Source organism: Monopterus albus, unplaced genomic scaffold (genome assembly GCF_001952655.1).
Source record: "Monopterus albus unplaced genomic scaffold, M_albus_1.0 scaffold46.1, whole genome shotgun sequence".
Taxonomy (NCBI): Eukaryota; Metazoa; Chordata; class Actinopteri; order Synbranchiformes; family Synbranchidae; genus Monopterus; species Monopterus albus.
The window spans coordinates 1,869,567-1,896,475 of record NW_018127926.1 but is presented as its reverse complement, the minus strand read 5'-3'; the positions used below and the strand labels follow the sequence as shown (position 1 = coordinate 1,896,475).

At 40.0% G+C, this 26,909-nt stretch overlaps 1 protein-coding gene across 2 annotated transcripts in view; it reads right to left on the bottom strand.

Moving 5' to 3' along the window:
* The window catches only part of dscamb (Down syndrome cell adhesion molecule b), a 130,738-nt gene that overhangs the window by 90,790 nt on the left and 13,039 nt on the right, over positions 1-26,909 (bottom strand). For both annotated transcript variants that reach the window (XM_020600281.1, XM_020600282.1), the window contains exons 2-3: positions 18,221-18,538; positions 16,583-16,729 (exon numbers count right to left, since the gene is read on the bottom strand). In XM_020600281.1, the coding sequence (XP_020455937.1) occupies positions 16,583-16,729; positions 18,221-18,538 (465 nt within the window). The remainder of the gene's footprint in view (positions 1-16,582; positions 16,730-18,220; positions 18,539-26,909) is intronic.

The following is a 26,909-nucleotide window of genomic DNA, read 5'->3' as shown; positions in this document are numbered from 1 at the left end:
GGATTGAATGTCAAATGTCTTGATGCTGACTGAGACGTGCCTGTAGCACAGAATATCAACAGTTGTTGAGACATGAGAGTTGGCATCAAATGTCTGGTCAGATTCTTAATTAATCTTGTTTACTTAGTATTTGATTTAAACAATACACATTGACATCATTGAATGGGTGCTTGTGTTCAGTCAGTGCTTACATAGGCAGTGGGCCGAGGCCGCACATCTGATTTGGTTTTGGAAAATAATGATCCCTACTGAGGGAGGACCCAGATTTCTCAAGTTTAGACTTTCAAAATATCTAAATGTGCAGTTCAAAAGCACTAACACTAAAAAATGTAGATTTGGTGCTGCTCTTAGGAGGTTTAAGTTCAGTTTCATGGGAAAGCAATGACTAATGGGGGCAATGCACTTTTTATGTACTCTTTTAGCTTCTCCTGACCACATGTACTTATGGGTTTACATGCTTTAGTACATTTTACTGTCATAATACAAACTTACCATTCTAAAGTCAATTATCATTACTACAAATCACACTGCATAAAAACCAAAAAACCAGATTACACAGCACTAAACTACACCGACCCACAGCCGCTAGCACCAATTAGAAGGTGTAATCTCTGCACATTTATCTGCCAGGAGGCCTGGGCACAAACGCTGAGCAAAGAGAGAGAGGGAGGGAGAGAGAGGAGGAGAAAATAACCATTATTATTAGCAGACAGCGCTGTCTGCACTGGAGGCTTGATCACCTTCTTTACACACACACAAACACACACCAGCTCAGAGTTTGTGGGTTTTGTGCAATCGGATGACACACACACAAACACATCTCCTGATCTGCCTCGCAATTTTGACTTTATACAGACAGTTAGGACCGCCACTGCTTTTGGTGTTCAGTCTGTTGCCATACTGTAATTGGGAAGTTGTAAAATCAAAGGATTTCTCATCCATCTATGACCTAATGCTGTCATCCTCCTTCTGCCTGGCTGCTGATTACAGTCTGTGTACTGTCTAGCTGTGGACCACTGACTTAATGTTATTTTGCTTGAGCAGAGCCATAACAGCAATCCAGATGTCCATATACTATAATCTAATCTAAAATGGTTCTGGCTCAGGATTGGCTAATCCAACAACACCCTTCCTAATCTGACGTCTAATAGCCAACATCTGGACATAAAAAAACAGCCCAGAGACAATCTGATTGACTTGTTTGAGAACAGTAATCTTGTCTGTACAGTTACTTTGTCCATGTAAGCATTGATTTAGCTGAATGTTTTCCACAAAACGAGACGTCTTCTTTTCTATGAGACAAAGCCTAAATGCACCCACTGCCGTGATGGTCTGGAGTTTAGGTTTCTGATCAAATGATATGTCTCATTGCATTTATATCTCTCACTAAAAAGAAATGAATGAGTATGGAATCTATTTCCGCTGGTGTTAATACATTCCTTTTAGCGTATAATGGATCAGCTCATCAATAATCAATTGAATCTGTCACCTAGCAGAGGTGGGTCGCCTCAGTTCGCCTGATCTTTTTTCTTCTGTCCACTTTGGAGGTGTGACATGACCCCTGAGTGGATGCTCCCTGTCTTTTCCAAGCTGCAGGAGACATTCTCAAAGAGCCATAGCAACAGACCTGTCTTCCCTGTAAAAATAGGACTAGCTTCTGTGAAGTTGACTTGACGCCACCGATACAACACACACTTCACTTCATTGATTATGCACTCAAGCCCCTCAGAGCCCAGCTTTACAAGTGATGTCTCCCCCTCCCCGCCTTGCTCACTCTCCTCAGAGCGACCATTTTCACCCTCTCGCTCAGATTTAGAGCCATTTACCTCACAAACACATCAATATTTTAGTCTTCATGGATGCAGAGACTTGGCCCTTATTTCTACATTTCTATTGTTTGCCTCTGGATAATAAAATGTTAATGGTATCTGGGCATAACAACATGCTGTACACACAGGCCACGGACAACCCTGGTAGTCATATTGCAAAAGTCAAGAAAACATCTGCATCCATCCATTTTCTATACCGCTTATTCCTGAAAAGGGGTGTGGGAGGGCTGGAGCCAATCCCAGCTGACATTGGGCGAGAGGCAGAGTACACCCTAGACAGGTTGCCAGTCTATCACATAGACAAACAACAACACTCACTCCTAGGGGCAATTTAGTCACCAATCAACCTAAGCTGCATGTCTCTGGACCGTAGGAGGAAGCCAGAGTACCCATGCAGGTACAGGGAGAACATGCAAATGCTGCACAGAAAGGCCACGAGTCAGCCGAGGATTGAACCAGGAATTTTCTTGTTGTGAGGTCACAGCACTGACCACCCCATCATCATGCTGCCTGGCCAGAACCTTTCATAGAGCAAAAACACCCAGACTTGATACAGTAGGCACTTCAATTTAGACATATGTAGATACTTTAATAGTTAGGAACAACTGCAGTTACAGTTACTGTTGCAATCATTTGAAGTAACAGTGTTTGACTTAAAGGACACTCTTTTATCATCAATAAATCCCATTAAAGCACTAAATCCAACAATGAGTTGATCTAAGTATTGCCTGTGTAGTCAGAGCCAGATGTAGCTTACTTCTTTGTGCCATTAACCTCTTTTGTTGTTACTTTGTTTTTAGTGTATTTTGAGTATACTTAGTATCCTGCTACAGTACCTGTAAATGCTCACTAGTGCCACAGTGTGTATTATTCCAAGCTAAAAATGGTCCCCAACAAAAAAAACTATTTGCCTGTTTGACAAGTTCGCTAAATTTTGCAAAGCCCAGCAGCTTTATGAAATTACTTTTCTGCATAACCAGCATTGTATTCATCGTTTTTCAGTGATCCACGTGGTCATCAAGACCACATAGGCATGGGACCACAGCCACAGTAAAGAAGTCAGAAGAAGCTAAGATGCTTACTACATTGGAGCTTTTAGGGATGTGATGGATCTAAATTATGGATTAAATCACAATATACCAAAAGACTTGCACCAACACTGCCACTATTGGAAAATATGCAAACATTTCACATCTGAGATTGTTTTATTACACTCTGGACATGAGAGGGAGGTGCATTATACAGTATGGGTTCCACACACTGTAGCATGCTGGCATTTCATGCTAGCTGTCAGCAGCTGTCTATTACCATCCGATACCACATTGAGAGAAGAATAAAATGCAGGCGCCAGGGCAGAGGAGATTGAGCAAACACACTGAGAGATGGGGAGAGAAAGGATAGCTGTATTGAAAGCTGTTGAATGATGTGTTTTTCCTTATTGCTGTGCACACTGTTGACTGAGATAGAAGGAAAGAAGGACATGCAGCTGAGTGAAAGAGAGGTGTTTCAAGATGAATGAATTTCTTTCATATGGGTGCCAACCAAAACAAGGCTGGACTGCAGTGTTCAAATGGAAACGTGACACACAAAGAATGACCATGAGAATACCTATGGTGCATTTCAGAGTAACGGCTTCTCTCTGAAATTAAATCAACATCACTCCTTTAGTAGCGCATCTCTGAATCAAAATTTGAAGGTAATGAAACATCCAAAAACAAATCGAGCCTGATTTCTGACTGCTGAGTAGCTCAGAGACTTGAGTTATTTTTGGACAAACCAAATTTTCCAAACAGTATGTTCTCATTAACATACTTGGCTTGTCACCACATCTATTTGGGTATGGTTTTAAAGAACTCAGATCATGAGTTATCCTGGATTATGCAAAGGACCCTGTGCACAAACACTTATCAGTTTCATTTCTTTGTCCTCCCCGTGACATTCATGCCAAATCCCACAGTGCCGCATCTTTGCTCACAGCTGGCAAGTGTAACTAAAGGATTATGCAAGCAGCTTCTACAAGCAAATAGATTTCTCTCTACTTCAGAGGAAACTGCTGGTTATGCAGAGCCCATCTATCCACCAGGCATCCACAAAACATGTCTTCTCATTTCATTTTTTAAACTTGTTTTCACACTGAATTTCAGGGGGGATGCTGAGAGGAAAGAACAGCATGAAGAAAACAACAATAAAACAGCAGGTCTCATATACTGTACTCAATGTACAGGATCAGCCATTCTGTGCCATTCAAATGTGTGTCCTCACCTTTATGGTCAGGTGTTGTCTCTTTATTGGAAAACAGCTGCTGAAACAGGAGGCCAGCTGAACTTCATCTGAACTGGATTTGCATTAAAGTATGTGATTAGACAAGGCGCGCCCACCACTTTACAAACCAGTCAGCATGCAAGAATAACACCCTTGGACAAGCACCGACTCTCTACTTGGCATCTGTGAGGGACCCTTAGTATCTGACTGATGCTTCACAGCAGCAGGGAAACTGCTCCGACTACTTCCTGTATGGAAATACCTCTGAAGGTTTCTTTCCCTTCTAAGATCCAGATCAAGCCTAGCCTATGAAGGCGTCGCTGATTCTCTGCATGGCCCCCAGCTGTCCCTCAGGGAGATGTGTATTAATTAGCATTGATCTGGAGCAAGAAAATACACAGCAGATTGGGACAGGTCCAAGGCTATCACAGATACAGAAGCTTACTCGAAACTCAGCGCAAAACACATTTACACTTTAAGCAGCTGACTTCCCAATCCAGAGCAATGCACCATGAGAGCAAAGGTAGAACAATTTCCAGGTAAAAATATCCACTCAGGTTTTATGTAGTCGCATATACTGTAAACACTAAGGCATGATGCCATGTTTTGCATTACAAATGTTGAATTATTTTAGCTTGTCAAATCATAAAAATAATCCAGTTTCAGTCTGATATCAGCATGTTTTGAGGAGCAGGCAAACTTTTTCTGTCCTCCTCAGTCTTTTGTTTGTAATACACTGTACATCACTGAAGATCATAGTGCTGTTCTAGGCTCTCTCACCTGGGTCCTTTTGACCATTTTCCTTCTGTAATGACCTGAAAGCCATAATGTAAATGTTTCTAGATCAGCAGTCCTAATCGCAGGCCCAAGATGCATTCCATCTCTTCTTGCTGAGCAGGCAAGGCCTCTTTGAGTCATTAGGCTCCAAACAGCTGTGAATGCCTTCGTATGCACACAGCAGTGTATCACTAAAGTCAAAAAGAGAGCCGGCAATATCTAATTCTGAAAAGAAAGAGTTCACCAGACATCGTTGTATGTGCAGCGAACTTAGTTCCTCCTGCTGGTCCCTTTGCCTTTCTGTTTCTGTCGGCCATGAGGCCTTGTTTAAAATATGCACTCCTGCATGCATTTTGTGCGTGTGATCAAATCCTGGCAAAAGTTGGGACACAGCGGTTTCATAATGTTCAAATTTCTGCAATACATTTTCATTAAAACTAATACAGATTTTCTTTCCATAATCCGATAAACATGTTCTGTGACACTGTAATGATGATGTGCTCAGAACATTTTAAACATCTTGAACCAAGTGCTGTTCAACCCTTTCTCATTATAATCTTAGACTTGTCTTGTCCTGAGTCAACATGGCACTGTGTGAGAGAGTGTGGCAGTTTCATGTGATTCAGCAGATCTTGTGCTACGACAATCAGCCTGGGAAAACGGCAGCATGATATTTTGTAACTGCAAAGATTTTTTGCAGTATATGGCCAAAAGTGCAATGCACTGACTAGCACTGCAGATACAGTAATACATCACAAGCATCATAAAACAACTAAAACACAGTTCATCCTCTGACAGACCTGGCTTTGAACCAGTGAAGAGCTAAAATGTGTAAATTTATTGATAATTATTTGTCAACAGAATCACCACACATTCTCCATGGCCAGGTTCTCAAATATGATGATTTGTCCTAAATTAGACTATATTGAATATGTACGTGTTTTATGCAGCTGGTTAGACAAAATAATATTTCAATATGTCACTCTGGGCTTTGGGACACTTCTACAGACCAAACAATTAATAACACAGATTTATTAGACATTAAAACACTCTTTAAATAAGGGAAACAAAACTACAGTCTCTAGAATTAAACCATATCTTTCCAGCCTTGCAAAATTCATTTACAACAAACATGAAAATCTGTTGGTGAAACTGTTTAATATTACCTTTGCCAACTGTGGAAAAGTCTAAGAAGAATCTCGTGCACCATGTTTCCATTGTTAAGAGAAAATGGAGGAAAGAAATGGGAAAAAGAGAGAAATTGAGAGTTTGGCAGGGAGAAACAGACAACAATTACACTTGCCCTAGGAGGCCGAGGGAACCTGACCACGTTGCCATGGAAACTCAAGTACAGCAGAAAGTAACAGGAAAATCAATTCAGATTGAGCTTATCGCTCCCTTTCTCATTTCACAAGGCCTGCAATGCACGTTTCTACTCTGAATCACATTAACTATTGCCGGACTGATGCAGCACTAATCAAAACAAACACAATGGTTTTTCTTTCCATTCACCCTAAATGATAAAAGTGGATTACACTAGCTGGAAAATATGTCTCGAAACGAACACCTCTGAAATCATATAAAAGAAAGATGCAGGAATGAAATGTGCTACGACGCAAAACAAATCACCTCTGTCTTGGGCATACCATTTATTCTTGCTCTTTCTTTCCCTTCTCTCCATCCTCCTCACTCTCTCCCCTTGGAGGGGCAACAGCAGCTGCATGCAGGTGATAAGCGTGTGCAGTGATGGGCGCTTGGCTCTGATTGGCTGGCTCAACTCCTACGCTGATGTGAAGATTGCAGGCTGTGTCTGTCAGAAGGCCGTTCTGCTTGCGGTCGTCACCTTGTGACGTCAAATGACAGTCTCACTGACCACACTCACAGCACAAAGCTAGAGATTTACATCATTCCTCTGATAATGTTTATGCATGATACATCCTCTTACTGTATATTTCAGAAACAATCACAGACAGGATGCAGGATGTATGTATCAAACACTGAATACACACTGAACACACAGCTCATTGACAAACAATGAGCTTATGACAGGAACTGAATGCCTGTCACCCGTCCAGCCCCCTGGTATTCACCGGAGACCCTGCAGGGAGAATGAGTGTTGTTTGGATCTTATTTGTTGATTGTACAAGGTGAGGTCAATGACAGGCTGCAAGTATACCCGGCATGCGTGTGTCTGAGTGTGTCCTCATGGCTCATACCAAAGAAGAGGCAAGAGGAGAGAAAATGAGCCTTGAAGAAAAATAATGATGCCTGATGCCTCATAGATCAAGAAACAGATAGAGGGTCACATTGCAGTGAAGTCAGGTGGACATTTGCTACTGTGGGATTCAATCTGGAGAAAGATTCATCAGAATCACAGGAGAAGTCAACCATAACTGATATGATGCAGTAAGGCTGTGCATGAATTTAATATTTTTGATGGTTTTATAGGGATTATGTTTCCAATTTACTCAGTTATACAGTATATTGTTGATTTTTTTGTAAATGTGCCTTGTTAGGAGCAACATACCCATTATCAATCATAGATTGATAGAGTGAATAACTACAAGCATCTGTAAGTTAATTTGAATATAAATCCTACCCCATACAGCTACATACAGTAGCTTCAACCGCATCCAAACGTTCACTTTAGAAATCAGTTTGAGTACAGTGTTAGTGTTCCATAAAGTTGGGGAAGATTAATTCCTCATTTTGCTGCCATAATGTTGCAGAGTTCAGCCTAATTTACAACAAATTTTGTATCTTGATCTTTACATCCTTGTTTTTTTAGAAGAATTATTACATGACATTTATTGTAAAGGTATGGAAACTATATTTTTAAGGTTTTGTTTTGGATATGCTTTGTACATGTATTAACTTTTATGTCTGTATTCTTTTTGAAAATGACCAGAATAACAGAAAAGCTTCTAAATGCATACAGTATGATATATGTTGATATCTTTGTAACCTAAGATTAAAGTGAAAGTTCTACATAGTGCTGGTGTCCCACAAGTGGAACACTGGATGATAAAAGCTTAAAAAGATAATGATCAACATTGATGTAGCAGAGGCTGAGAAATTCTGACTTTTAGTTTCTGGCATGGATCAAGCCCCCAAAACAATGGAGCCTACATTTTCCATAATGCAAATACTAACATCTTTCAGTAGAAACTCTGTCTGGTTGACGCCCATGTCTCTCAACAGCATGTAATTCCACACCTTCAGTTTCATATACAAGCTTTCTAGTAAGATCTGTAGCTACCAAACCCAAGATGAGATAACAATGGTGACATTATCAGGGTTATTATTTCAAACTTTGGAAAGCTCCCTTCAGAGACTCAAAAGACAAAGCAAACTGAACCCGAGTGCAGCTGAACGTTCTGAGACACATTTATAATGTATATAGTTTTTTGGGAGAAAAGCACCCAGTTAGATCTCGGCTTGTGATTAGCGTCCAGCAGGTGTTCTAAAACTATGATCATGTCTAATCAGTGTTGCCCAGTGCCCAGCATGAGGCCGCAGACACCAAGGCTCTGTGTGAAAGTTTTAAGAGGCTCAGTGTAACTTAATGTATTTTTCCAGATTTACCACCCTGTGAGCAGAATAAGACCAATCCTTGATTGAATGGAAAATGGGAGAGAGAAAAAAAAATCAAGGAAAAAAAAATCCGTATTAGGTCAGCAGAGAGATTAGAGTTATTAAGTGCCTTTTTACTCTAATCAGTCACTTTTAAGATGGGATCAGACACTGCTGTATTATGGGATGTGATTGAGCACATCAGTTTGCCTCCGTACCTCCCCCCTGCACCCAGTGAGTCAGCTGGGAACATATGCGCACATATTCCTCCATGAACCACACCACCTGTCACTAACACACATAGACACATGAAGAGAAGGGGTTTGCACCTCCACAGCCATAGTCGTCCAACAGCCCATATCCAGGAGAGTTTATAAACAGAAATTAATCACTTGTTCCAGATGTAATTAGCTCACCATGGTTATTACTAATCTGTGTCCTGGCCTGATGCCAGGCTAGTTCTGGCCCAGCTCCACTCCATTTTCAACAGTGTTGCTCTACAGTAATCCATAAGCTCTGGCAGGATGGACTTGTTCCACTAACTGAGCTTCACTCGACTACATTCCCATATTTCTTAACTTTTCTCTGAACAAGTCTTTTTAGTAACCTCTCGCCATTACGGCAGTGAATTTGTCTATACATTTTACAGTCATAATTTTACTCCAGTAATGTGTTGATTCCATAACAAACTGCCAAAGATTCCCTGTTAAACTGAAAGTAGTATTACAGTTTGTCTGAATCAATTTCAAATGCATGAGTGACACACAGGCACCCCACAAACTAATTCAGGGCATTACTATAAATCAGACTCCTGCAGTTTACTAACTGCAAACCCTAGCAAAACAGTGCTTATTTAAGCTTCTTTCTTCAATCCAAGTTGTAAACAAAAGGGCATCCCCATCACAGAAAGCCAAATTGCCTATTAAAGATGAGAGCATGTTCAGTCTCCCAGTGGTCCCAGCCATCAGGACCCTAATCACTCCCTGCCTAAACAGCCTAATGGCTGCCATATTGCTACTGTTTATTAGTAAACACTGATGGAAGAGTGTCCGCTTCAACAGTTGTTGATTTGGTCTGTCCATATGGAGTATCAGCTGGGAATCACAGCCACCGTGCCGGAGCGTTGTCTGCTGCTCACTCTCCCGTCACTGAACAGATTGCCTTATTGTTTTATGTGCATAGTGATTATGATGTCAGTACATGCCTTAAACCTTATATAAAGCATTAAACACATCTGACAGCAGAGAACAGCCCTTCTCATGTTTCTGCTTTACTAGATTGTTCTACTGATGTATTATAAAAGAGGATGTAAAAGCTAGGGAGAATTTAAATTTGCATCATATTGCACCACAAATTACAAGTATGTGCCTCAGCTGCTGAGCCAGAAGGATGCTCAAAAGATGACCTTAGTTTTAAGATGCTTTTGGGAAGGCCAGTCCAAGATTGATTTCCCTCCATCTCTGTCTCAGTAACCATTCTATCGATCCTTATCAAATATGTATCACGTCCTCAAGCCTTCATCACAGCTAAGATGGAGACTTCAAACAGCAACAGCTCAAACAGAAAGTCAAAGGGAGAGCTAGGATTTCTTCTTTCAAAATGGCCATCCTCCTAGCTGAGGGAGGATGTGAAAAGACTGAAAATGTGAGCAATTAAATTCCAAAAACAAAACACATTGAAAAAGGTTTAACATAAGAATGTAATCAGATATTTGGAACATGGTAACATCAAAGATCCCCAAAGTAACACTGAATGGGTCTATATTGAAGTGAGCTTTGCAAAAGACAGTAGGTTTATGCTTTTACAAAAGGAAACAGGACAGTACCCCCCCCCCCAAGCTACCTCTGCTTTAACCTCACTTCTTGCTAAAAGGGTCTTGTCTCACCCTCTTCCAATTCCCCAAACTCCCCTTGTTGCAAATGCACAAAATGCATCTTTCAACTCATGTTCCCATAATTTTCTGTGGCAGCAGTGTGATTAATGCACACGACTATTGATTTTGTCTTTGTTCTTTTTTTCTGTGACACCCCCCCACCCCAAGTGCCTTCTACTTGATCATATCACATCGTCGCTCACATGTAGAGACAATGAATATACATTTAAATGAAAATAAATTCACAATAACTGCATCATTACAGACACACACATACACTGTAAAGACAATAAGCACCCCACCTCTCTTAGCTTTCAGGCAGCTGTGTGAGAGTGCACTGGGAAAAGGGGTGCAGTGAAAGACAAGGGTCAGCATTTCACTAAGTGCTGATCTGTGTGGGAGGAGGGGGGAGCAAAATGATAGGCTGTGTTGTTTTCATAGGGTTTCACTGCAGGATGGGTGGAGCAGCACGCAAAAAAAAAACACACACACACCCACAAACACAGTATACAGGACTTGCACACATGTACACAAACATGTATATATTAATATCTAGATCTTCCTCTGAATTGCTGTGTGATTACATGCAAGGATCACACACTCCTGCTTCAGCCATGACCCATTTTCCAGCCCCCTGACAACAAGATCAACAAACCATGTTTGTGTAAGAAGGAGAGACAGAAATCTGGAAAGAGATGTAGAATGAGGAAGAGAGGCAGAGCGAGGGAAGAGAAAATGAGGAAGGAAAGTGGGAAAGACCTAAAAAGAGGGAAAAGACTGTGTGGCTAATGTGACACATCCCCTTGTTTACTAAAGAAAAAAGCCTTACCCACTCTTTTCCTCTCTACCTTTTAAATCTCCTCCTTCTTATTCTCACTTCTCCAACTCTTTTCCTGCTTCCTTTCCTCTAATCTGCACTCTCCTCCTCTACCTTTCTTTGCATCTTCTTTCCTACCAAGCTCATTTCTACCACTGTGCCCTCCCTTCAAGGTTGGCTTGACTTTGGGTGTGTTGAATTTACAACCCGTCTCTGCCTGCCTCTCAGTGCCCTCACTGTCAATCTCAGTGAAAAATGGAGGCAGTGGCACATCACTGGCATGATAAATTCCAGCTGAGCAGTGATCCTGTAAACCAAACACCTACAGTAACTTCTTTGAAGGCATCCTTAACATTCCAGTGACTGAGCTGGTGGCTGGTTAAAACTGTGATTCTATTAGTAAGCAAACTGTTTAATTAGTCTCTATAAGCACTCACAAGAACCCATGAGAGGGGAGTGCGCAGAATGCCAGAGTGCAGAGGCACTTTCATCACTTAAATGCTAAGCGCACAGTTGGGAAGCGGCCGACATGAATGCGTGTGAAAAATGTAACTAGAGATTGTTTTACTGATGCTGTGAGTATGGGATGGACTTATTTGCATAAAGCAAATAAAAAAACAGCATTTTCCACGCAGGAGGAAATTGACTGGGGCGCTGTGCCAAGCAGGTTATGCAATGAGATGAGAAGAGGGGAGAGAAGGCCGTTAGTCAAGGCCAGCGGAGGAGGATGAAGAGGAAAGGAGAAGGATAAATAAAAGGAAACAGCAAAAAGAAAAAGCAGGAGAAGGAAAAGCAGAGGCATTTACTGACTGTGACTCCATGTTAGTGTGAATACAACAAAACAATGTCAGCATTTGATATTGTTTTTAAAATATATATTACAGTACAAAACAAATGCCATATGTACATTATACACAAAAATGCTTAACTCATCTCTTTACCATTAGTGTTAGCTAAGTCCAACAAGGAGTATCCAATATCACAAATGTAATTTTCTATCAAAATATCAATACACAGTACATATAAATCATGATATATATTCTAGGCCCTGGTGATTAATAAAATTTTTTTTTCAATTTTGGCTACTAGCGATTAAGAAAATAAAATTCCTGTTCCACACTACATTTTGCAACGATGCTCATGTTTTGTCTTGTGTTATAAATCCAGCACGCCCCTTCAGCACTCTACAGTGTAAGCATTTGTTGCACATGAAGTAAAGTGAAACATTATTGTACTGTAAGAGCAATTTAAGAAAAACACCTGCTAAACAAGCATAAACGTGCAATGAAGTGCTCATTTCAGCTTTGCCTGCAGTCTCTCACTGCCAGTTTGTAATCTCTAGCGAGCTTGCTAAACTAATAGCTAATTGTTAGGGATGGGACAGTATATTGAAATGCAATATACAGTATTGATACAAAAACATCACAATATGTATCATTTTGTCTAGTATATATATGGTGTGGTCTCAATACACCAGTGACTTCATATTTTTGTAAATAATATAGCCTAACAGAACATACATCAACATATCTGCTTTATCTTTACATAATCAAACCAGTGCTAGAAAAAAAAAAAGGGGGGGGGGGGGTAAAGTACAAGTATTCTGCAGCTAGTCATATGCTGTCACTGAATTTTTGATTGTGTCATGATTGAATCAAATCGCATACACCATATCATACATTGAATTGTATCAAGAAAAAGTCATATCATCCCATCCCTACTAATTGTTATGAACGAGGTAAAAGGAAAGAGAGAGAGGTGCATGAGGCTGTGCCTACTGAACCCAGCAGACTGAACGATTCTTTCGGTTATGACAGGCAATACTGTTAACCTGAAGTAGCAAAGCTCTACTTGTAAAATAAATATAGAGTAATAAGTCATTTCCTCTGAAATGTCAAGTTGAATCATGTTTAAAGTTCAAGAAAACACCCTGTTAAAGGTTTTTTAAATTTTCAGTAAATGCATGATGCTTCCAAACTCAGTGTGTAATCATGTTACATAATTGTGCTCTCAATATTGACAAAGATAATCATGATTATGAGCTTTGCTACAATCGTGCAGCCCTAATACATTCTCTTGAAAATAACTAAGAAACACTTCATAGATAAGGTATCCAGATGTGAAATGAACAAATATAAAAACCAGACAAATCAAACTGTGTACACAAACGTTTCCCACTTCTCACTGAGTTGCACATGTTGGCGCAGCGTTGGCTTGCTTTAGCCTGGTCATCTAATGTTTGCAAAATGCACTCAATGATTCAAACATATGCTTTCTGAATGAGAAGTATAGTGCTATTTCTGCTGACAATAAATTAACTGATTATTTTCTTGATAAACTGCTTGGTCTTTGAAATGACAGCAAACAGTGCAAATCACCCATCACAACTTCCTTCTAAGATCTTCTTTGACCAATAGCTCAAAACTCAAAGAAGGCAAATAGAACCACAAAATATTCACATTAAGATGCTGGAACCAATCATTGTTTTTCCATCTTTGCTTGAAATTACTGTACAATTAATTAATGGCAGATTAATTGTCAATCAAATAATATAATATATCTAAGTAAGTAAGAATTCATTATGTAGAAGATACACACACAACTGTACATGTTAGCATGAAGGAAATAAGCAGATAGGTTAGAACTAATGTACATTAGGAGGACGCAAACAACTATAATGCCACCGACCCAGAATTTATGTTCTAATTGTGCTACACATACGTAGCTTCCTGCATCTTAAATGACAGCACAAGGTGTCAGTGACACACTGCTTTCAGCTCATTCAATATCTGAGCACTGCGTTTGCTGAAGCTCTTATCTGCAACCAAGGCCTCCCAGCTCAGTACACTGCCTTATATCATGAATGACGTGAGACAAAAAGTAGGTAGCGATAGAAAAATACAAAAACACACACCATCCCAGCTCCATCCATTTTCAAAATCATGCCCACTTCACATGCAAACATGTAAAAGAGCACAGCTACACAGACATAAACACCAAGGCACATGTGGCAATAAAGACTCACCATATGAAATCCTGGCACCAACACAGTAGGACACAGCTCATCTCCTCCCCGCCTCACTCTACTCTTTCTTTTTTTCCTCTTTCATTTCTCTATTAGCTCCGTCAATTGTTTATCAAAAGCAGTGAGGAAGCGACTGGAGCCGGGCATTTGAAAGCTCGTGCTGCGAGATTCATTTTAAAATTCATGACGGGTTAATGGTATGTTAGTGGCAACATTAGGACCCAGTGAGCTTGCGTAGTGCTCATTCATATTGAAAGCAGGCTGCTTCAAATGACTACTAAACAGTCCTCATTCTGAGAGGTAATTCATATTGTAATTAACTTTTCAATCACAGCTGATTAATTAAGACAGGCCCTAGTCTGTAATTATGCATCTATTTTTTGTGAATCACTAGATATTCGCAGCCATGATTTCAGCCAGTTCTCCCTCTCCATGCAAGTTACTGATCTTACAACGCACATTTACACTTGATGCTATACAGTAAACACAGCTGACATGTGGTTCGGGGAATCTAAAGTGTGGATGTTAATCACTATTAGTTAAACAATCAAACAACACAGTTTTCACCATCCAAGAATATCATTCTGGTTCATTTTGTATCTCTACTAAGAGAAATATCTTAAGACTTCACTGTTCTTCCTCACATTCTGATGTACAATGCAAAGGTAGCGAGTGCGCTTGATGCACTTGTTCCAACCAAAAAGCTGAGATTAATAATTTAGCACAGTTGTGGGACAGCTTTATGTTATGTCCACTGAGACCCAGTCTTCTTTCATGAAAAACTGAAAAAAGCAAAGAAAAGAGGCATTGGGGATGGAAGGAGGAAACTAGGCTAGGCAAACTACCTTCAGTTGCTGTTGTCAAACCGTGTTGGTATCCTTACTGTCCCTCTTGCTTTTTGCTCATGCACAAACATGAGCGTGCACACATCCGTCTAACCCTCACTCCACACATACCCTCTCCATAACGGTGCGAGGTGAATCCGCTCATGCATCAGAATCTACCATCAAATATTTATCAAAGAGCAGCAGTGATTTTGACTGTGTGCTCATGCCTTTGACAGGACCCACCTGCTGCAATACTTATTGGACTAAACACGGGCTATCCAATATCATTGTTCTTTTGAACACAATGCCGAGCATACAATATAATCCATCAAACTCCACTGCATATTCTATGAGCTGTAAGACCTGCTGGAAAAAAAGAAAAGCCATCATGGTAATAATATACAGCAGTATAATATGTAGTATATAGTATAAGAGCTAATTTAAGAAGTGATAATTGGGTTTTCAATATAAAGACGATGCACACATACATACTATATTAAGTTCATAGGTGTTTTTGCAAACATTTCACTTCTTAGATTTTGCACAACCTGACAAACCGTCGATGGAGGTGTAGAGGAGACATGTTAAAGCATTTTATCCTCATAAAGGACACTTTTTTCTAGCCGCAGTTGAGATAAACATCATCTCTGAGTCTTGTCTACATGACTCATTTCATTTGCTGAACATAATCACATCTGCATGCTGTATATATGCCTGCTCTCCAGCTTGCAGCGAGTAACTTCAGTAACCTCGAGTAAACAAGTCGCTGGCATGGATCAGAAGACATATCTTCATGCTTGAGCAGACACATTTAAAATGCCACCAAAACACCGTCCCAGATTCTGCCCTCAGTCAAATGACATCCAGTGCTCACTTACAGGTCCCTGAACGCCCCAGTATGGAGTGAAATCAGCCAGCGGGCAGTACATGGGGCAATCAAAGAGATAAGCATCCCATTTAACTTGAGTAAAAATCCAACCCGCAGAACGTTCTGCTGTCTTGCGTTATCATGCTGTGACACTGGATTGAAACAAGGAGGGTAACTAGGTCAGAGATGATATGTAAACTGCTCCACTTTACCCCTTGCTGGACTCAAAATGAAGTAGGCTGAGGTGCAGTGTGTATAGCAGAGAGAAGCTCAGTGATTCAATGTGACAGTTATCAACATCCTCGGGCTAGTGAGAGCATAGGACTGTACAGTGCTGCAGAGTCCCAGCAACAGCAGACAGTGAACAGGTAAGAAGATGACTCACAGTGAAACACAGTGTCCAAAAAGGACCGATCAGGAAAGCGCAGGGAGGGGGCAGAGATAAGTGGCCAAAATAAGGCAACACACCTCTCCCTTAGTCAAACATTTAATCTCACAAATTTGTCGTTTCCAGGGTGAGCACAAAAAGGCTTCACTCTGTGCTAATTAATACCTTGTACAAAGTTACAAATGCCATGGGTCATTTGAAAATTAACACTGGCATTTTACTTTCACATATTACACATAAGGTTTCATTTGAAACAGGCTGTGTCCCTGGATTTATCTGAGCACAAAAGCTCTGTGCTGAAGAACCTGGTTATACCGTACAGAAAGTGTTTTACTCGTCTTACCTGAGTTGAGTGAAACCGTGTCTTTCTCCCACGATACAACAGTGACGTAGGCCTCAACAAAAGCAGGGATAATGCACTTGAAGACGGCTACACTGCCTCTCATAGCCTTCTGGTCAGCCACTCTGACTGTGTAGGGTTCCCGTGAAACTAACAAACAAGAAAAAACATGAATACATGACAGAGCTCAACTACATGTATATTTCTTTTTGATACTGGCAGACAGGGTGAGTAGTCTGAGCTCAAATCTGCAGGAGTGTAGGGAGCGTAGGGAGTTGACTCTATCACAATATACTACTATTGCATTTTGTTCTATAGTTGCTCTACATCTTAGTAGATAAACAAAATATTAACCAAGATAATATATATTACATTCTGGGTAATGAAAATGATTTGATTATTTTTATTACTTTATAAATATTAAAAACAAAAAAACATTTAAATCAGTTCCAGCAACGTGCCATAAAGAGTATCATGTGATAAAAATGAAAGCTCCACTAATGTCACTGTAGAAATACTAGATAGACGTAGCTGTGGCAAGCAGACAAGCAAACTATCATCGCCATGTTGTCATAGCAACATCTGTCTGCAGGTCTGTCACTCTCCCGTCTCACCAAACAGACAGACTTCCATTCGATCAAATGTGTCAATCCACACCGACTCCGTCACCCCCGGCCATCCGGGTTTTTAATACGTCAAGTCCTTTTTTTCTCTGATGCCTCTACTGAAGCGCAATATCCGCAGACAGCTGTTTAAATACGCAAATCCCCTGTTATTTATGCGTTGCAAACTTTTCACTGGTATCTGTTATGAATGATCTGACTCCTGGTGTCATTGGTTTCACTTTCCCACACCCTCTGTAGTGAGCCAGGGAAATCAATAAGTCTATACATAAAAACATTGCTGAGTTTTTTCCAATGAGACTATGAGAAAATGATTGTTGTCAGTCAGTCTGGTGAAGGCTGTCTGGTTGCTGTCCTGCTGACAGATAGACAGCTGTTCTGACAACAAAGGTTGGAGTCAGTCTGGACTGGATGGATTGAATGGACCACACAAGCCAGGAGGAGCTAACTTTGACAAAGTTTAGATCGGAAATTCCCCTCCAGAAGAAAACAGTCTACAAATACATTCCCCATGCTGATTGCTAAACTATAGAGCACTAAAGGGACTATACGTCAAAAGAGGTGGAGACTGGTTCCAGAAGTGATTTTCCCATTCACACTGTTCCACATGATCCAAGTCTCTCATCGTAATACATCATGGTAAGATCATTAAAAACAATGTGCAGATGATACATATTCGTATAACAGCTGGATGTTGTGTTTACTGTAGTGTAAGTCAGTTGTATTTGTTTAGTTGCATTGCTTGTATCTACTGCTGTAGCCTTTGCTACTCTCTTGGCCGGGTCACTCAGTTAATCTTAATTAGGTTGCGCCCAGTTAAATAAAGGATAAATAAAAAAATGATAACTTCCCACACATTTACTGCAGTTATGTCTTTTATATTTTCTTGCACGGCTGATGCAATCTTTCTCTAGTTCTCAACACTGCTACTAGCAGTACCACTGCTATTTCTTTCACTACCACACTAATGTACAAGTACTGCATCCCTACTACACTGACCCTTCCTTTACAGACTCACCAGCTTTGATGTGGACATCCTGACTCCTAATCTTGCCAGAAGGGTTCTCGGCAGTGCAGTAGTACGTGTTGTCGTGGATCAGCTTGCTGAAGCTGGATGGCAGGAAGTTGAAGATCTGGAGGGTTCCATTGGGGTGGACATGGCGGATGCCCGGAACATCGTAGATCTCCTCGCCGGTAGCCAGATACCAGCGCAGCGAGGCAGGCGGCGCACCCCCAGCCGGACAGGGCACAGAGGTCCCTGTGGTGCTGGCAAATACTACCTCTTGCAAAGATGCATTGACAAAGTATAAGCTGGAATGTAGGTCCTCACTGAAAACTGGGAATGAGAAAACACAGGAGGTTTGCTGTTAGCAACAAATTATAGCATTGTTCTTAAGTTCTTTATGTGGTTATGCAGTCGCTTATTATTATCTAATTGCATATGGATCGCAGGTTAACTCCTGTAAATAAAGTTGGGAAACAACATCTGGAATATACAGAAGCTCTCAGTTGAAATCTGCACCAGAAACATTGAGGTGATGTAAATTATACTTTTGGCAAAGTATACTTTTTGTTCATCTTTTTAGATTGTTTAGTACTTAAGTATGAACACGTTTACTTAAATGGCAAAAATAAGAACGCACAAATTAGTGTTGCATTAAAGTTATCCACCGTAAGTGCTTCTTTTTTTCAAAATATAACCGGTAGTTTCAGATTTATCAATGTATTCCCATACCTGGCAGCTCAGGGTCATTAAATTAACATAAACTTGAAGATCAATTATGAATTAAGATCAGCTGCCTTGATCAAGTTCAAGCTTCAGTTTCAGCCAACATCAAGGTAAAAAGAATGACATTAAATGCAGTTTACGTGGGACCATTCTCTAGAGGAGAGCAGGGTAATAAATGTCAATGTTGGATTAATTAGTGCCACAGTAATCTACAGCTGTTTGATTTCCAAGTGATGAAGCCTGCAGATGGTTGTTTGCATTCTGAGGTTTTGTGTTTAAGAGTAAGATAGTCTGTATTTTTGTATTTCAGGCTGTACTGTATGTACAGTAGTTGTGTATGTGTATCTCCCTTGCCATCTCAGCCTGGTGACAAGCCCAGAGTCTCTGCAATAAATGACTTACAGTGGCACTGGCAGCTGGCTCGGACCCTCCCCTGGGAGAAAACATTTTAGCACTTCATAAATTCCTAACAACGTTTCAAATTGCAGACGTTTCCACCCTTTTCTCTGCTCCAGCAGCTTTCAGCCAGTAATGAGACACTCGGGTGACCCGCTCACGTACGCAAACACACACATTCACACAATACTCATTTGTTGTTACAAATCAGGAATACTCATTCAAAATTATTACCACTCTAAAAATCTATACTGCAGCATATTTTCTACAAGAATGTGCTGACATATTGGAGATCTGGACATTTGCACCATTTCTGAAATGCAAACAACTCTGTAGCCTATTGCAGGTATGCATTGGAAAACCTATTCAGATAATGTGGACAGACTGTGGGGAGTTTTCATCCACGTGAAAGAGGAAAGCAAAGGGCGGTAAGTCTGGTGATCATGTTTGACCACTGTTTTTTTTGCCAAAGCTTTTAATGATGAGTATGAAGAGATGAAACACAAAATAATCTCTATAATTATCAGAGATTTCTGAATACTTCTCTCAATCTGAATAAGCAAAATAAACACAGGAAGGTGTTTTTTTTGTTTGTTTGTTTTACGTGTGTCAGCACAGCAACACTACATTTAGTCGTTGAGTATTGTATTGACAGAGTAAAACATGGGTACAACTTAGCTTGTGGCAAAAGCAAGGCAAGTTTCCCACAAATTCTAGAAAGGGTCATTATTTTGTTGTTTGGCCAACAGTATGGCAATATTAACATGCTGGAAATACATGCTATCTTAGCTACTGTTTCACCTCACACTTCAACAGTAACGCTATAAAGGTATAGCTGAAATCTAGAATTTTTAATGCAATAACTAAATGGCAAACAAGGTGCCTACATTTAACTGTAGCCTAGCTATTTAGCATCTTTAGCACACTGCAATGTCTGCTGAATTTTAAAATGCAGCAGTCAAAGTGAAGGGAAACAACAAACCTACAGCTGTTTTTCTTTTAGCTGCTCCTGAAAGGTATAAAGGTTAATTCCAGTGTTGCCAGACGGGGTAGTTTTCCACCCAGTTTGGCACTTTTTTGCTTGTAAAGATTAAGCTGTTACAGGTTGTGATAATAAGGGTTACTTTTTGTACCATTAGTGGGGGTTTCCACCTACATGTACGAAAGGTCAGGCTATAGTGTAAAGGTTTTTCATGTGCATGACACACAGCTCATAGAGGCAATTAAAGAAGTAGTAAAGAAGTGGGCCTAAACTAAGTTAAGTCCCAGAGTGCCCTTTTGCAGTGGTTATGTAAATATTGTAGTTATTAAAGTTATAACTCAAGTCGAATCTGATATCGCCAATAAACATCATGAGTAAACTTCCACAAACACTAGATGCCCTGTACTGTATAACTGCAGAAACCGCCTGAGAAACTTCACTTTTTACATTTTTTTTATCTGTACCAATAAATTTTATTGTAAGAGGATATTTTCCAACAATAGAATTTGGTACTGCAATATAATCACCTTCAGCATGTCAGTTGTGATGTGGCCTGTAGGGCAGCCTGCCAGCAGCAAACGCAGCAGGACAGTCTGATGACTGAATCCATAGGCTATATTTGTTTACCTGCCTTTATGCCACTCTGCCTGCTGTCTCCTGTGTCTCTGCATGTTGGCTGATATTCTTTTAAATGCTAACAATGCACATTCCTGACTTGCTGCCATACGGAACTGTTTGTACTTCTATCTGAATTGTACAAGGTGATGACTAACAATGCACCTCTGATTCTGCACACATTTTGGTGCATAGAGATACATACATGCAGCTTGTTAAGCAGATGAAAAGTAGTATATATGCTCTCAGAGGGGGAACGTTTGTATATGTTTCTCTACAGCCTCTCACATCAAAAACTTTTAGCCAATTTGTATCTGTAAAATGTGGTGGGATAATGTGTTGGGGTCTCAGTGGGTCTGTGACACTAGGCAAGATGAAAATAATACATCAAAGTCAAATTAAATTCTAATTCCTTCGCCTTTTTTCCTGGTGGCATGGGGGGATTCAATCTTCTTAGTGTTCTGTTGATAATACAGTTTGGAGCTACTGAGGGGGGGGTCAAACCCCACCTGTTCATGAATAGTGCTCAAGGTTATTGAGAAGAGGAAGGCACTTTGAAAACACTCATGGTTTTAAAATGCAAGGCTTTTATTGATTTTACATCCAGCAGAGAGTTGTGTGAAAAATGAAATATGCTGGCGATCATACCAAAAGCTTCTGGAAATGTGGCTTATGCATTATTATGGTCATGTGTAGCAAAATAATGCCTGATATTACTTTGATAATGTTGTATGCTCAGTTTGGAGGAATTTGAGGAAATGATGAAAAACAGACTCATGCAAAAATCACACAAATTAAGAAAGCAACATAATGTGTTCTTCATTTTAAAATGCAATGAGACAACTGGCACATTTCAAAAACTTCAGCAAACACAACTTGGTTACTTAGTTAATTGATACTGTGAATGTTATAGAGTTTCAATAGCAAGGATCAGGAGAGAAGTATATAAAAGAATTGTGGGTTCCTGGAAGGCTTCTATTCTGTCCAAGCATCAGAGAAATTGGATTAGGATTTATGTCATGGCTGTTTTGATATTCGTCTATTTCACATATGATGAGTACAAGAGAGCAAGTCAGTTTAGACTGGCTTAGTGATAACGAGATTGATTTAATTTAAAGAAGAAATGGGCTCTGGTGGAAGAGTGCTCGTTTTCCTAATTGACTGAGCTCAGGAGCCAGACCACAAATGGTCCGGTGACACAGGTATGTACATCAGCCCCTCAGACCTCACAGACAGCACCATGTCATGCCCCAAACAAACGGCCTCAGGGCCTAACTACTTACTACGCTGACTTACTACATTGCCCAAGAGGAACTCAGTAATTGGCATAATTTTTCATGAGCCCAACTGCAAAGGTGAAATAAATTACACTGTTCAATAATGTATTATATGCATTTATAATTGACTGTGATTTTGTTTCCTGACATGAGAAGGGAAGAAGGATAAAAGCTGCTTCTTTTAATCTGTTTCTGTTTTGGGTTAGCAGAAGAGCTATAATGTATCACAGTCTCTTAATTTTTTTTAGGCTCTGGCTCTTATTGTCATAGTTATAGTATGTACAGTATACGTATATTAGCATACTGTAACTCACTACCACCATTGTAAGGATTGTGTTTTGCACTGCAGCAGTTTCCAGGGTATATGCAGCTGATTTAGGAAGGAACTGCATAATGGACTTTTAACATTTACCTATATTTACCATTTTTAGACCACAGTTTGACTTTTTAAAGCTACATCTAGTAGACTGGTGTTTCATAAGCTCTACAACAGGAGTTTTCAAACAGGTAGTTTGCAGCACCCTCTGATCTGCGACTGCGCTGAAGGCGGTCCCTAACCATGCATTCAATAATGTCATTTTATGTATTACTTCTTGATTGTGAATAATCAGATTCATGCAAATATATAAAATTTTGAAAAGACAAGGTGACTTTCACAATTAAATGACTTCATAACAGTAGTCCTTGGGTTACTTCTTAGTAAGAATGATAGTTCCTGGGTCACAATTAGTTGAAAACATCTGCAATAATGAGGTAAGTACAAATTGTCTGCTGTTTTGCTGGCCAAAAGTATGAAAATGACTGCCACAGCTGATCATTCATTAGTAATGATCTGACATCCCCTTTTTATTGTAAGTCAATCTGGAATAAAATGGCTTACTTACACATCCAGCATTAACAGGCCAGCTTTAGCATTAATCTGGGGTTGTGTTTCTGGCCGCCAGACAAAGTCAAATATTTATTCTCCTTTTAGCTCTGTTTTTGGTCTCTGCCAACTCCTGATGGAAATATCTGATATCTTTAGCTGAGGGGAACTGCACAGTCAGGATTCACCATTATGAGTCACTCCCTTCACATTACACACAGTTATTTGAATTTATAGTTCTTAATGAAATGTTGATTAGTATTTAGTTTGAAAAGTCTTGAATAATTCTTGTCTAGCCACATATGACAGCTTTCATGAGCATGCATGCTACTGTACAAATTCATATACTGTAGTTAAACATGCAGACAGGTCAGAGTTCATCTTTTCAAGAAGACAGTGGGAAATCCATGCTTTGCTATAGCACTTTGACAACTACTTTCAAAGTGCAGCAGCCCCCCCATGATTCTTCTTCATTTGTAGTCTTCAGGTTGTCATTTCTACAGGCAGCTGTACATGTTATATAATTTTGGTCTTGATTTTTCAAGAGCAATGTACTGTAAATGACATAGTTTAAAGCTGCAAGATTAGATTAAACCTTAGATTAAACCTATTGTGTTTTTTAATTTTGAAGACAGTAAACCTGTAAATAATAGTAAATAATCTCTTTTAAACATTACTTTTCATTGACAACAATCACACCACCCTGCCTTAGAATCTTAGGTTTTACATAATGTCAGTGTTGAATGATGCATTATGGTACATAACTGTACAGTACTGTAAATGCATATTGTAACTGTTTGGCAATGATCATTTTTTAAAAAGGATTACTTAACACAAAGCAGTGTCGTTATCCAGGTAAATTTGCTGGATAATAAAATCTGTAACCCGTTGTCAGTTTTTCAATATTATTTTGTCTTTGTGGACAATTTATGACAGAAATCTGGTGTTAACTCTACTGAAGTGTATTGGCATTATTTACACTCTGATGATTTATTATTTAAATTTGGGGAAGCAGCCACAGTAATGTCCTCACACAGATACTGGTCAGTATGACATACAACATCTGTTGTTCAGTAACATCATAGGACTGTGATCCTTCACACAATAGAGCTGATCACTCAATGAGGTGTAACCAACCATGTCAGTGTGCTTTCAGAGCCACTGGGGCACTTCGTTTAAGTAAACGTGTAATCAATGCCAATGGGAACAAACAGCGAGAAAAGATTAATTCACTAACTGACCCTTCGCTGAATCACAACAAGAAAACCGCTGCCACCAGATCACATTTTCATTCATGTACTCACAAAATAGCTATTTTTTAGAGAAGCTGCTGCGGTTTGAGGCCTGTAAAAGTCACATAAAGTTAGTACAATTTTTATCCCCCATGTGCCTGCAGTGTTAGGCGAATGGTCCCAGTGTCATGTGAGAAGCAAATGACAGTCTATTTAACTTTCATTTTGTTGTTACATATTCGTCTTTAATGCAGCCACTGGCTTTTTTTCATGAACACTCTCTGATATGGGATAAAAAAAGAACAGATGAAAGCAAACAAGATGAGGCAAAGAGAGAATCAGAGAGACAGTGGGATTGATTCAACTGCCCATATTTCAGAGGGCGCTCGTGTTGCATGTGTTGAGTGAGCACAGCCATTGTCTGAGTTGTCATCGCCGCAACGGCAGGAGGACTCAGCACGGCATGGCAGCGTGGCACCGGATGCTTTACAGTGACAATGTGACAGCAGGAACCCTGGGTAATTAAAGTAGCTCTCTGCTCTGTGCCCTCAGGGCAAGTCTGCCTGGGATGTAGAGATCATACCTGGCTTGCTCACATTCAAGAGTCACAGTAACCAAAAAGCAATTTTCCACCTTAACAAATTCCCATTGCTACTCTGTGGGTATATAGATGGGAACATTGGTATGATGTGTGCCATGCTAAAGCATGTGATCATTCTGTGTTCACTGTAGCTAAAAATAGGACTCGACCTGCACATGACCCAAATTTCAAATACTCTGTATAGCTATATTCTCTTTCATTTAATCTAATTCAAATGGTTGAAAATCCTGATTCACCAAAGTAAATCTGGCTGTATATCAAAGTCCATGAATATGAAAGTAACATAGATAGAAGTTCTGAGACAGCCAGACGACAAGCACTAGGGGCCAGGGAGTCCTGTGTGAGTAAGCATTCCCACTGATCTGATCTGCCCGGAGGCAATTCACCAAACATGGAATTAAGTTAAATGACTGTCTTCCAATTTGCTCTCATGAATATTAAGCAGCGCTCTGACAGTAGAAAGGGTTGGCTGGATGCAAGCAGCTGATCCACACCGACAGATCTGTCCTCTGATGTCTAGGAGGGGCGGGCAATACTAAAACAAGGCCCCCACAGCAAACGTGTCTCCTCCTCCCCTGTCTATTTTCATGTCTTAAATAGGCCAGAGTTGCTGGCTGCCTCATCAAGGGGAAGCCAGAGACCCTGGACTGTTTCTCAGTTAGTAAAACTGAGTGATAAAGACAAGTGATGTCTAAATTATGCTGCTGCTGATGGGTACATGAGAAAAGATGTGATGAGGGATTATGCTGTAGTAAACTATAGCAGCTCCCTCTGCTGCTGCCGATGCTGCTGCTGAATAAAATCTTCCACTAGTACATGTCTGTGTACAACTACATGTACATCTATATTTCTATGTGATGTAACAAACACACTAGAGGACACAGGGAAATACATGTCTGTAATAAAGTAATAAAGATTATATTTAAAGTGTCCCACAGATTCACTGTCTATTTTCAGTTAGTTGGGTTTTACCATGTGAACAGCCACATTTGCAATTAGAAGGAATTTATCACACATTATACAAGATTTCAACAGCTGCAATCTAACCTATCAAAATAATTTTCTAATTTTACCAAGAGCTGCGAGAAGCACCATGGTGTTGCCTCTTCTCAACCTAATTAACAGGAAGAAAAAAATGTGTATTTATAGAAAGCTAATGCTAGTCCTTTCGACAAAGCACTAGGCAAATATATTTTACGGCTGGAATATTCTAGTGAGGTGCAGCATTGGTGATCCCACATAGCAGGCAAAAACATCTGATGTATGGTTGAGATGATAAGAATCATAAATGACATGATATGGTGGATAATGGTCCGGTTTTGCTGGTAAGCAATGAACATCAGAAATTTCTGTCCTTTAATATTCCCCACTATTATACTTAACTATGTCAGATTGAGTCTTGAGTGGGTATAATCTAATAATTTCCAAGATAATCTAATGGTCAGCATATATCATCTCTCCTAATAACACAATTAAGCAGCAGCATTCAGATGTTTGTTGGCAGACAAAGCTCAGTCACAGGAGTAGACAAGGCGCATACTCGACAACCAACCTTATTATGTCACCAAACGTTAAGGTTAAGGTGCCTCACAAAAGTTGTTGTTGATGGCGTCTTAACACGGCTGCTGTCCACCTGCATGACAGCTAAGGTAACACAAAGTCCATGGAGGCGTCAGTATCTGTTAGCTAGCCGTGACACACTTTTGTGAAATGGTGGAAAAAAGAGCTTTGTGACTCTCCATCTTGCCTTGTAATAATTACAATATGGTGGCCTATTTCAGTTGGTGACCGTGTGCTGAATTTGATCCTACTGCATGCTTACAGGCCACAGTCTGTCATGATTCGGTTCTGCTGCTTCCCGTCCGGCTTTTATTTTGACATTACTTCCTGTTTTTGTTTCACCTTAGTTTCGGTCTTTTTACGTTCTTCATCACTCACATTAGTTTCACCTGCTTCGTTATTGTTTGCACCTGTTTACACCTCTATTTAGGCAGCGTCCTCCCACAAGGA